The 12395-nt window shown below is 33.5% G+C and overlaps 1 protein-coding gene across 4 annotated transcripts in view; it reads left to right on the top strand.

The window, feature by feature from the left end:
- Positions 1-12395, top strand: part of YTHDC2 (YTH N6-methyladenosine RNA binding protein C2) — an 80525-nt gene that overhangs the window by 27317 nt on the left and 40813 nt on the right. For all 4 annotated transcript variants that reach the window (XM_057737243.1, XM_057737234.1, XM_057737230.1 and 1 more), the window contains 7 exons: positions 309-435; positions 651-716; positions 5368-5546; positions 5796-5892; positions 5971-6058; positions 6142-6222; positions 8274-8356. In XM_057737243.1, coding sequence (XP_057593226.1) covers positions 309-435; positions 651-716; positions 5368-5546; positions 5796-5892; positions 5971-6058; positions 6142-6222; positions 8274-8356 — 721 coding nt within the window. The remainder of the gene's footprint in view (positions 1-308; positions 436-650; positions 717-5367; positions 5547-5795; positions 5893-5970; positions 6059-6141; positions 6223-8273; positions 8357-12395) is intronic.

Below are 12395 nucleotides of genomic sequence, written 5' to 3'. Positions count from 1 at the left end.
CTAGATTTAGGAAGATTACTTAAGGATTCTACAAAGTTAGTAGCTTTCCTTTTCTGTTTTAATTAACAACTATCTTTCCTTCTCCTGCCTTCCAACTGATAGTACCTATTTCATCCTGCTTATACTAAGGACACATCAGTATTAGATCTTCTCGGATGATCTGAGTTAAGGGTTAGACAGTGCTGTTTGTTATATACTTAGGTAAAGGAGCAAGTCCCAGGTTAATTCTCCTAACATTGAAAAAAATTAAAATAATTTTTCAAAATAATTTGGAAATTTAACATTTATATATTTTTTCCTTCTTTTAGTGGATTACAGACATAGTGAAACCAGTGCAACAGCTCTAATGGTTGCTGCAGGACGAGGTTTTTCAAGTCAAGTGGAACAGTTAATTAGTATGGGAGCCAATGTTCATAGTAAAGCATCAAATGGCTGGTAATTTTAAATTGCATCCATTCTTTGTATATCTTTCTATAGCTGCATGTGTCTTTTTTGATTTCTTATAGTTGTCTTTATATTGAAAGCTATTGTGTAATATAATAATTGCTCATATGTCTCTAATGGGTGAATGAATAATTTTGAGTAACTAGTTTTATAATTTTGAGAATATTATTTCTCTTTCTTAATTTGATATCTTTGAATTTTGGCAGGATGGCTTTAGATTGGGCTAAACACTTTGGACAGACTGAAATTGTGGATCTTCTAGAATCTTACAGGTAAAACTTCCTACTATTTTTAATTAATCCTAACTCCTTTTAAAAAAGCTTAGCCATATAAATCATAGAATGAAGGCTATTAATAGTCTCTTATCCAGATTTTTTTTTGTAGTTCTAAGGAGTTTTCCTAATAATAGTTTTCAGTTATTTTGTAGGTTGCTAATAAGATCCACTGTATTATAATCTTTATCTTATTTTTTATTTTATCTTTATAAAAGAAGGGGAATTTCCAGTTAAACATGGTATTTGTCTCTCCGCATTTTCTTGAACCCTCACTAAAATGGTAAGGAAAGAATATAAAATGTGTAAATTAACAAAGTCAAAGAGAATGGAAGAGGATATGACAACTGATGAAAGATGTTGGTAAATTTTTTAATAATAGATGGCTAATGAATTGCTGATGTTTGATTTAGCTAAGCAAGCTGAAGCTTAAGTGTCTGAAGAGGGAAGTGCCAGTGAGAAACAACCTCATTTTAGCTTTGGGACTTTCTAGAAGCTCATTCAACTACTTTTGAATGAAGCAATGAAAGGGCTCAAGAAATAAAAGAGTTGGTTGAAATTCTCTATGAGGAATATTTGGAATTTCAGATTTCCGTCTCCCCTGCCCTAAGATGATATCTCTTTTCCACCTTAGCAGGATGTGGGAAGTTTATTGAAAAATTAAACCATTTAGACTTTGGATTTGGGATTACCAGGTACAGTGGGAGAGTGGGAGTAACGTATCAAACAGAAAAGGGGTTTAAGTGAAAGTCTACTTAAAGACTAAAAGTTGAGATACCATCCACTCCCTTCCCCTGTCATCCTTGCCACCTTTTCCTGTTTGAAGCTTATGTGCTTTGGCAGAAAGCTTGAGAATTCCTTCCTGGAAAAGCAGACCAAGCCTAGAGAAAAGATTTAGAATTTTAAGAGGCTTAGTGCTCCTTCAATGAAATGACCATCTTTAAACCAGATAACTCAATAATCCCCACATATGCACGTGGAGAGGTTTTGTGCTTTACTCTTTAAAAATAAGCAAACTGCCAAGGATTGATCACCAGGCATTTGAGTGGAAAAAACACACAAACATCAAACAAACAGTAACAACAAAAAGTCCCAAGAAGTTGAATAAAACTGAGCATCGGTGACCAGAAGAAAACTTCAAAACTAGTAATAGAAAATAACATTCATGAAACCAAAAACAGTGTGCTAGAAAAAAGGAACAGAACACAAATCTTTATTCAAATTTCATCTTCATGAGGGCTACCCAAATTTACCTATCTCTTGTAATCTACCTCCCCTGATAGTTGATCCTCTTTAACCTCCTCTACTTTTTCTTTTGTCCATAGTACCTACCATCCTCTGATAAACTGTATAATTTACTTATTTACTATATTTATTGGTTTATTGTCTGTCTTTTCTCTCCACTAAAATTTAATAAGCTCCTTGTCTCCTTTGTTTAAGGACAGTGCCTGAATATGGTAGATGTTCAGTGATTATTTTTGAAAGAATGAATAAATAAGAAAGAGCCTTTGAAAATTAAAAATATGATAGCAGAAAAAGAATTCAGAAGAGTTGTAAGATAAAGTTGAAAACATTGCTGAGAAAGTAGGAAAAAAGACAAGAAATAGAAATTTGTAGAAAAAGGATAGGAAAATCTATTTCCTATGTATTTTTTATGAGGAAGCTGTTAGAGAATGCAAAAAAAAAAAAAATGAGAAAGTAAAGTAGAACAGAGAAAACATAGTAGATCCAGCACAGGAGATAGGTGAAAGAAATGCTTAGTATGCTGGTGCACAGGGCTGTTATTGTGACAGCTGCCCAGCAGGCCTAGTCTTTTAGAAACAGAAGATGGAGAGCTCCAGGAGGAAGGTCCCTCTGGAGGAAAAAGGATTACCTGATGATTTTGATCATATTAAAAAGATTTTATGAATTTGTTGGAAACTTTGGGAAGAATTAGTGCTAAATACACAGAAAACTAAGCAAATAAAAATTAGACAGTAATTACTCAAGGAGAACCAAAAAGTTACAGAAGAAAGCGAGTGTACCCATAGTTTACTATTTAGCTCGGGGTAAAAAATGTTTACATAATGTTTATGTAGCAGAGTAAAGCTGAATGTAGATTTAACAAAAATTTTGTGGATTTGTGTGGGTGGAAACTATATGGAGGTGGAGGTGGTGACCTCATTTTTCATTAATTGGAGATTCACAGATAATTACTAAATTGTTAAATCAGTAAATAGCAGAAGATGGCATGTTGCTTAGAAATACAACAGTAAATACCAAAAGAATTGAAAAAGGTCCTAGGCAGTGTGACTAGGAGTGGAGAGGGGTTTTTGTTATAACTTCTATAAAAGCACTTGTTTATTAACACTACGTACATGTATTACTTTGATTTAAAAAAAAGAATCAGAAAGGTAATACTCTCAAAATCCTATGAAACTATTATAATTCTTCTTTTAGATAAGTATTTTAGATAAATTTTGATAGATAGGTTATATAGATTTTAGATTAGCTATTTAAAGAAAAAAGATATTTAAAAGAAAAGATATTTAAAGAAAATGTATTGTATAGTACACTGATAGCTTTTATGTATTTTCAACCTGTAAGTGTATCAAAAAAGTAGTAGAGTATGAAGTTAAAATATATTAAAACATCTATTATTCAAGGACATATAAAATGTTTTATTTGACTTGTGGTTATTTGTATCTAAGTCTTATAGGTGTAGTCTCATATTAGATGGAGTAAACATTTGAATACAAAATTAGTTTTATCACTTTAATATCATTAAATGATAATGTAGAGCCTCAAAGGTCTTGGCAGATCCAAATGCTAATTCTGGTGTGGTTGGTTTTGTTGTCATTTCATTAATAGCCCCAAAACTTGCAATCCATTTGGTGCTAACACTTCAAATGTTCCAGACATTGTTACGTTGTTAGATACAGCTCACTAGATACTACAGATTATCATGTAAAGCAGTTATCTGGATAATATTTTAATTATCCCAGCTAAGTCAGCTTTCTTTTTACTCCACAGATTATGATATTATCAATTATAAATTTCAAATATTTAAATTAAATGTATTATGTTTGCTGGATTATTGACACTTGATATCTAAAGTTTATAGCTTTAAACAAGAACATAATACCCCCTTAATTTACCTGGTAAAAGTAAGAAAACAGAAAACTTGGAATGTTTTAAATTGGATTTTAAAATTTAAATACTACAATTAATAAAGTTGCAAAAATTTCATATTTTTCCTCTTGAGAGTAGTCTTATGTTATTTTTCTGCTAAGCTCTTTAAGAGAGATTGGGCTGAACTGAACTTTCTAGAAATTGTATTGATAATTACTAGTGATGGCAGTTTTATATTTTTACATACAAAATGAAGAAATAAGGGGGTTATTTCAATAATTTCTGCTGATTTCGGCTTTTGGGAAATAGCATAATTAACCTGCTTTTAGTATAGGATAACCAGATTAACAGTCTTGTTAAGCTGGTACCTGTAGAGTTGGTTGTTTTGTTTTCTTTTGTTTTGTTTTTTTATGTGAACTTTCTCCAGAATATTGTTTATAATAATGAACGATTAGAAACAACCTATTAAGAAAATATAAATGACGACCAAAAGTTTGTATTTTTTAAGTTTTATTAAGATAAAATTCACATACCATATAATTCACCTACTTAAGTGTATAATCCAGTGGTTTTTAGTACATATGTTCAAAGAGTTATGCAATCATCACCACAGTCAATTTTGAGAACATTTTCATCACCCTAAAAAGAAACCTTTGCTCACTAGAAGTCACTTCTCATTTCCCCCAACTTTCCCAGCCCTAGGCAACCACTCATCTACTTCCCATTTCTATAGATTTGTCTATTCTGGACATTTCATAAAAATGGAATCATATAATATGTGGTCTTCTGTGACTGGCTTCTTTCACTTTGCATAATGTTTTCAAGGTTCGTCCATGTTGTAGCATCCTTTTAATGACTGAGTAGTATTCCATTCCACGGCTAGACCACAATTTGTGCATCTGCTCATCAACTGATGAGCATTTGGGTTGTTTCCACTTTGGGGATGTAATGAATAGTACTGGTATAAACAATTGTGTACAGATTTTTACGTGGACGTATATTTTCATTTCTTCATGTCTATATACCTAGGAGTTTAACTGCTGGGGCATATGGTAACACTATGTTTAACATTTTGAGGAACTGCCACATTGTTTTCCAAAGTGGTTGCACCATTTTACATTCCCACAGCAATGTATTAGGGTTCTAATTTCTTCATATCCTCTCTCACACTTATCATTATCTGTCTTTTATTATAGTCATCCTAGTGGGTGTGAAGTGGTATCATATTATGGTTTCGAATTTCATTTCTCTGATGACTAATGATGTTGAACATATTTTCATGTGCTTATTGTCTATTTGTATGTTTTCTTTGGAGAAGTCTTTTCAGATTGACTTTTTAAAAAGCACTTATTGCCATATTTTATTTTGAATAATATACTTGAAACCAAAATATGAATTACATTATAGCTGGGGTGTTGATTGTCACTTACCCTCTTAAGAGTGTATTGAAAATTTGAAGGTGGCCATAATGGGAATCATTGGCCTGTAAGGGTTACTCTTTTTAATGAAATTTGACTTGGTCTGTTTTTTTCTTTTCTAGTGCTTCATTGGAATTTGGAAATCTAGATGAAAGTTCTTTGGTTCAAACAAATGGGAGTGATCTCAGTGCAGAAGACAGAGAGCTCCTGAAAGCTTATCATCATAGTTTTGATGATGAAAAAGTAGACTTGGATTTGATCATGCATCTTCTATACAATATCTGCCATAGTTGTGATGCTGGTAAATAAGTATTGTCTAAAAGAACTGGAACAAAAATATATTTTTTGACTTAAAAATTAGTATTTTGTGTGTGTACAAATTTTTATACAATTCTATTGATGATAATGAACAAATAATCTCTTAAGTGTCATGTGTATTAGAGTTTATCAGTACTTGAAAATACATGATATAGTTCATTATAGGTAGTTGTTTTGATTGATTCTGGTTTTACAGAGAGACTTAGTGTTAAAAAAATCTTTCTCCTTCAAGGTGCAATATTGATTTTCCTACCTGGATATGATGAAATTGTTGGTCTGAGGGATCGCATCCTCTTTGATGACAAGCGATTTGCTGACAATACACATAGGTAAAAGCTGAAGCTTTATATTTGTTGCATTAAATAACAGTTAGGTACCACAGTATATTTTCTCTTAATTGTCAACAGATATCAAGTTTTTATGCTTCATTCAAATATGCAAACATCTGATCAAAAGAAGGTATTAAAAAACCCACCTGCAGGTGTTCGAAAAATAGTAAGCTTCATAAAATCTTTTTTCCATTTTATTAGTCATTGGTTTTGCTTCCATCTTAACTGTAACATAACATCCTATTGCAGATCCTTTCCACCAATATTGCTGAAACCAGCATCACAGTCAATGATGTTGTCTTTGTTATTGATTCTGGTAAAGTGAAAGAGGTATGTATGGATAAGTTGTATTTTTACCTAAATGAATAAGGTTAAGTTCCATAACAATAAATGCTTTTATAAGCAGAATTCATGGGAAAATTTCTGGTTCTAGGATGAATTTAACATAGTAAATGTTGGTTTCACTAAAGCAAATATTCTACCTTAAACAATTGAGTTTGTAGGATCTGTCTTGTTATTTTAACGAATTATACCAAAAAAATTAGCATCTGCTCACTAACTGTTAGAAATAAAAGAAAGGATTTGGCTAGTTACAGTGAAAATTTGATTACATATTTTGTGTGTTTTCTTTCTACTCATGAGCATGGACCATGTCCCTCTTGTTCATTTTTATATCTCCAGTGCTCCATGTATAGTAGGGATTCAAAAGATATTTAGTTCAAGAGAACCATGCTGATAGAAAACAAATGAACATAAAACCAGGCTTCAGCAAATGATGGCTAGCAGCAAAATTGAGCCCATCATCTGCTTTTGTAAAAATAAATTTTATTGGAATACTGCTGTGTCTATTTTTTTACCCATTGTCTGTGGCTCTTTCATACTGCAGTGGCAGATTTGAGTAGTTGCAACAGAGCCTCTCTGCAAAGGCTAAAATATTTACTGCCAACTCCTGATATAAATAAAAGGCAGCATTTATTTCCTTTTAGTGTTGGAATGCCTAGCAATTCTCGGTATCCTTAATTTTGGTCCGTCCTTTCACTAAAAGAATTGAAAGGCATAGAGGTAATTGATTTTTCAAGGAAAGTAATGCTATCCGTGTTGGGAAAGAAAATTTTGTCTGTTCTAGTGGATATAAGTGATTTTTTTAAATTAATTAATTTATTTTATTGGCTGTGTTGGGTCTTTTTTTTTGCCGTGCACAGGCTTTCTTTTTAGTTGCGGTGAGTAGGGGCTACTCTTCGTTGTGGTGAGCGGGCTTCTCATTGCCGTGGCTTCTCTTCTTGCGGAGCACGGGCTCTAGGCGCGTGGGCTTCAGTAGTTGCAGCACATGGGCTCAATAGTTGTGGCTCACGGGCTCTAAAGCGCAGGCTCAATGGTTGTGGTGCACGGGCTTCGTTGCTCTGTGGCATGTGGGATCTTCCTGGAGCAGAGATCGAACCTGTGTCCCCTGCACTGGCAGGCAGATTTTCAACCACTGCGCCACCTAGGAAACCCCCAGTGATTATTTTTAATGTGAAAAAATTAATTACCTTTAGGTGTTATTTATCAAGTAAACTGTGATGGTAGTGTCAAATTTTATTTTATATGCAAAATTGATAAATGTAACATTTTATTAAAAACAAAATAAGCAGCGTCTTTTAAAAAATTGGATAATTAAACAATTATGAGAGCACATTTATATTTGCTTTATGTAGTTATTTTATGAAAAGGAAAGTGTAAAGTCACTGAATGATTGATGTATATATTCTAGCAATGAATTCTTTTAAAATATTTCTCTACAATAAATTTTCACTTTATAAGTGAAAGTATGGGGGTAGTAATGATTCTTTTTTACTTTCTCTTTGGTAGCATTCTGGATAGGCTAACTGCATTAGTTCAGCAGGAGGTAAAATGGAAGGGGTTAAAAATTATTCATTTGGGAATAGGATTACTTTAGTGATTATTGTTATTCTTCCAGATCAGCTTCCTGGAAAGTATAATATTTCAGAAAACGTCTTTTCCTGGTCATTCCTATTTCCCACAGTGATGTAAATCTGATAGAAAATGACCTCGAGAGATTAGATCAGTTCTCTCCAATCTTGATGCCTTATGAGAACTGACTGCCATTATCCAAGTGTAGCAGAGAAAACCAGACAGCTTAACAAGGCACAGAATTAGGAAGTTTTATAGCTCTTCTGAGTTCAGTTTTCATTCTTTTTTCCTTAGAATGCTTGTAATCAGAAATCTGGATTTTTTTCTTTTTTTAAATCAGTACCCTGTCCTAATTAATGAAAAGGGACTTTGAATTAACTTGGCATGTTAAAATACATTCATAGTGTGTTCTGCCATTTCTTTTTAAATACCTTTTATGTATTAACATGAAGATGATTTAAATATTACAGAAATCCTTTGATGCACTGAATTTTGTTACAATGTTAAAAATGGTGTGGATTTCCAAAGCTAGTGCCATACAACGAAAAGGCAGGTAATGTATATTTAATGGACATTAATTCAATTGCCTATAAAATGGAAATGTTTTTGTGTGTGTTACATATTTAATGTATATTCTACTTTCTATAAAATGTTAAAATTTTCATGTTAGTCTTAATTTTTATATTATTTTTGCAAAGCAGACCATTTTAATACTTATATTAAAGGTCAAATTTAGGTTATGTTAAAAATAAACATTTTTGTCTAGTATAATCTACATTCTGAAGATATAAGAAACTTAAAAAGCAAAAATAAAAGCAGTGTAAGATGTAGGACTAATTTCTATACAATACAAAAAAGCTCTGTGAAAATCAGTTAAATAAAGACCACTACATTAACCTCACATATACCACACGTATCTCATATATACCTAAGAAATGCAAATTAATGAGATACTATTTATTGCTTATCAGATTGGTATCAATGAAAATTTTTAACAGCACACAGAACAGAGTTGACAAAATCATGGGCCAGTAGGCTTTTATAGTTTGTTGATGGGAGTGTAAATTGACGTGACTTCTTCAGAGGATGATTTGAAACTGTTTATCCAGAGCTCCTCTTTGGCAGTGGGTTCCACTTCTCATAATTTATCCTGAGTATATTTGCACATGTGTGCAAAGATGTATGTTTAAGAATTTTTTTACAGTATTATTTGTCGTAGTGAAAAGTCTGGGAACACTGTAGTGTCCATAAGTAGTGAAGTGATTAAGCAAATTATATTATTGCCACACAGTGTCATACTAAGTAACTGTTAAAAGGAAATATGTAGATGTATATTTTTTATGTGGAATGCATTTTCAGAAACTCATATTAATTGAAAAAAGTAGGGTATAAAACATATCATATTTTCATGTTGTCAGTTGTCTTCTTATGACGTGTGTCTTGGCACATTGAGCTGGACTTAAACCATTTAAATAGTGTGTTATCAGAGATAAAAATCAGCAATTGTAGAAATCTTCATTGTCATCTTTTTCAACAGATATTTTTTGGCAGCCTTCACTGTGCAAGTGTTAGGGATGCAATGATGAATAAACTATAGTCTGATAGGTAAAGTTTGAGATGGAGGAATGTTGCAGTCCATCTTGAATCCAGTAAATTAAGCAGTTTTAATACTATAACTGTAACTGGATAATGCTTCTAGAAGAGTTAAGGTAGACGCTGAGAGAAATATGAATAATATGTATTGTGGGAAAGCATTTCTGGCAGAGGGAAAACATTCACAGTAGGCAGGAGTGACAAAGAAAGTTGTTTGGATGGAGTTTAGTTTACAGGAGAATAATGAAAAATGAGTGGAAAGGGGTAAGTTGCAGAGTAGTCCTTAAAGATCATTTTGTATTTTCTCTCTTTTTTCTTCTTAATAGCATGATTATAGTATTCTTTCATCTCTTTGAGGAATGAATTGGTAGAGACAAAAATGATGATAGGAGGATCCCAGTAGGAGACTCTTTCATTACTCCTATCATTTATAGTAAGGGAGAGATGAGAGTAACCTGAATTATTATAGTGGTGGTAGAAATATAGGCAAGAGAAGTATAGGCATACCTCCCCTTATTGCACTTCTCAGATACTGAGTTTTTTACAAATTGAAGGTTTGTGGCAATCCTGCAGACCCTGTGTCAAACAAGTCTGTTAGCACCATTTTTCTAACGGCATTTGCTCATTTCTTGTCTCTGTGTCACATTTTGGTAATTCTTGCAATATTTCAAACTTTTTTATTATTATATTCCTTGCAGTGATCTCTGATAAGTGGTCTTTGATGTTACTATTGTAATTGTTTTGGAGTATCATGAACTATGCCCATATAAGGAGGCAAACTTAATCCATAAATATTGTGTGTGTTCTGACTGCTCCACTGATTAGCCGTCTCTCTCCTTCTTCTTGGGCCTATTTCCTGAGACACAACAATACTGAAATTAGGCCAATTAATAACCCTACAATGGCATTTAAGTGTTCAGGTGAAAGGAAGAGTCACATTTCTCTCATTTTAAATCAAAAGCTAGAAATGATTAAGCTTAGTGAGGAGAGGATGCCGAAAGCTAAGACAAGCTGAAAACTAAGCCTCTTAGCACCAGTTAGCCAAGTTGTTAATGCAGAGGAAAAGTTCTTGAGTGAAATGTAAAGTGCTACTCCACTGAACATATGAATAAGAAATCAAAACAGCCTTGTTGTTGATTTGGTGGAAGTTTTAGTGGTCTGGATAGAAGATCAAATCAGCCACAGTGTTCCCTTAAGCCAAAGCCTAATTCAAAGAAAGGTTCTAACTCTATTCAAGTCTGTGAAGGCTGAGGAAGCTGCAGAAGAAAAAAGTCTGAAGCTAGCAGAGGCTGTTTCATGAGGTTTAAGGAAAGAAGCCGTCTCTATAATACAGAAGTGGAGATGAAGCAACAAATGCAGCTGCAGCAAGTTATCCAGAAGATTTAGCTAAGATAATGAGGATAGCTACACTAAACATTTTCCTTGGAAAACAGCCATTTCTTGGAAGAAAATGCCATCTAGGACTTTCATAGTTGGAGAAGTCAATGCCTGGCTTCAATGCTTCTAATGACAAGCTGAATCTCTTGTTAAGGGCTAACGCAAGTGGTGACTTGAAGCTGAAGCCAATGCTTATTGACCATTTTAGAAGTCCTAGGGTCCTTAAGAATTATGTTAAATTTACTCTGCCTGTGCTTTATAAATGGAACAACAAAGCCTGGATGACAGCATCTTTGTTTACAACATGGTTTACTAACTATTTTAAGCCCACTGTTGAGACCTGCTGCTCAGAAAAAATGACTCCTTTCAAAATACTACTGCTCATTGGCAACGCACCTGGTCACCCAAGAACTCTAATGGAGGTATACAACGAAATTAATATTGTTTTCTTGCCTGCTAACACAGCATTCATTCTTCAGCCCGTAGATTAAAGAGCGTCAGGTTTCAAGTCTTATTCTTTAAGAAATACATTTTGTAAGGTTAGAATTGCTATAAATAGTGATCCCTCTGATGGATCTCGCAAAGTAAATTGAAAACCTTCTAGAAATGATTCACCACTCTAGATTGCATTAAGAACATTTGTGATTCATGGGAAGAGGTCAAAATATCAACATTAACAGGAGTTTGGAAGAAATTGATTCCAACCTTCATGGATAACTTTGAGGGAAGGAAGTAACTGCAGATGTGGAAATAGAAGGAGAGCTAGAATTAGAAGTAGAGCCTGAAGATGTGACTGAATTGCTGCAATCTCAGGATAAAACTTTAATGGATGAGGAGTTGCTTCTTATGGATGAGCAAAGAAAGTGGTTTCTTCAGATAGAGCCTACTCCTGATCAAGGTGCTGTGAAGACTGATGAAATGACAATGAAAGATTATATTACATAAACTTAGATGATACAACAGCAGCAGGGTTTGAGAGAATTGACTCCAGTTTTCAAACAGCATGGCATAATTCAGAGAAATTGTTTATGGAAGAAAGAGGCCGTTGATGTGGCAAACCATGATTGTTGTCTTATTTTAACAAATTGCCACAGCCTCCAGCCTTCAGCTGATCAGTCAGCAGCCTTCAACTTTGAGGCAAAGAGAGTATGACTTGAAGTCTCAGATGATGGCTAGCATTTTTTAGCAATAAGGTATTTTTTAAATTAAGGTATACACATTACTTATTTAGACATAATGCTATTGCATGCTTAATGTACTACAATGTAGTATAAATATAACTTTTCTACGTACTAGGAAACCAAAACATTCTTGTGATTCACTTTATTGCCATGTTTGCTTTATTGCCATAGTTTGAAACTGAACCTGAAATATCTCTGAGGTATGCCTGTAAATAATTAATTCAGGAGATATTCAGGAGAGTAATATTGGTGTTTGTATGTCCAGGAGATGGGGAGTAAGGAATAGAGTGGAATGAAGGATGTCTTACAGATTTCTAAGAAAATTTTGTGAATGATGGTACAATTGTCAGGGAAAATGTAAAGCGTGGTTATGTGGGGAGAATTAAATTTTGGTTGTGTTGAGTTTGAGTTGACTGTGGAATATCCAATTGGAGCTAAGAG

The sequence above is a fragment of the Hippopotamus amphibius genome, chromosome 1, assembly GCF_030028045.1.
Source record: "Hippopotamus amphibius kiboko isolate mHipAmp2 chromosome 1, mHipAmp2.hap2, whole genome shotgun sequence".
NCBI classification, from domain to species: Eukaryota; Metazoa; Chordata; class Mammalia; order Artiodactyla; family Hippopotamidae; genus Hippopotamus; species Hippopotamus amphibius.
The sequence above is the reverse complement of the archived record's forward strand: the minus strand, read 5'-3'. Positions and strand labels throughout refer to the sequence as shown.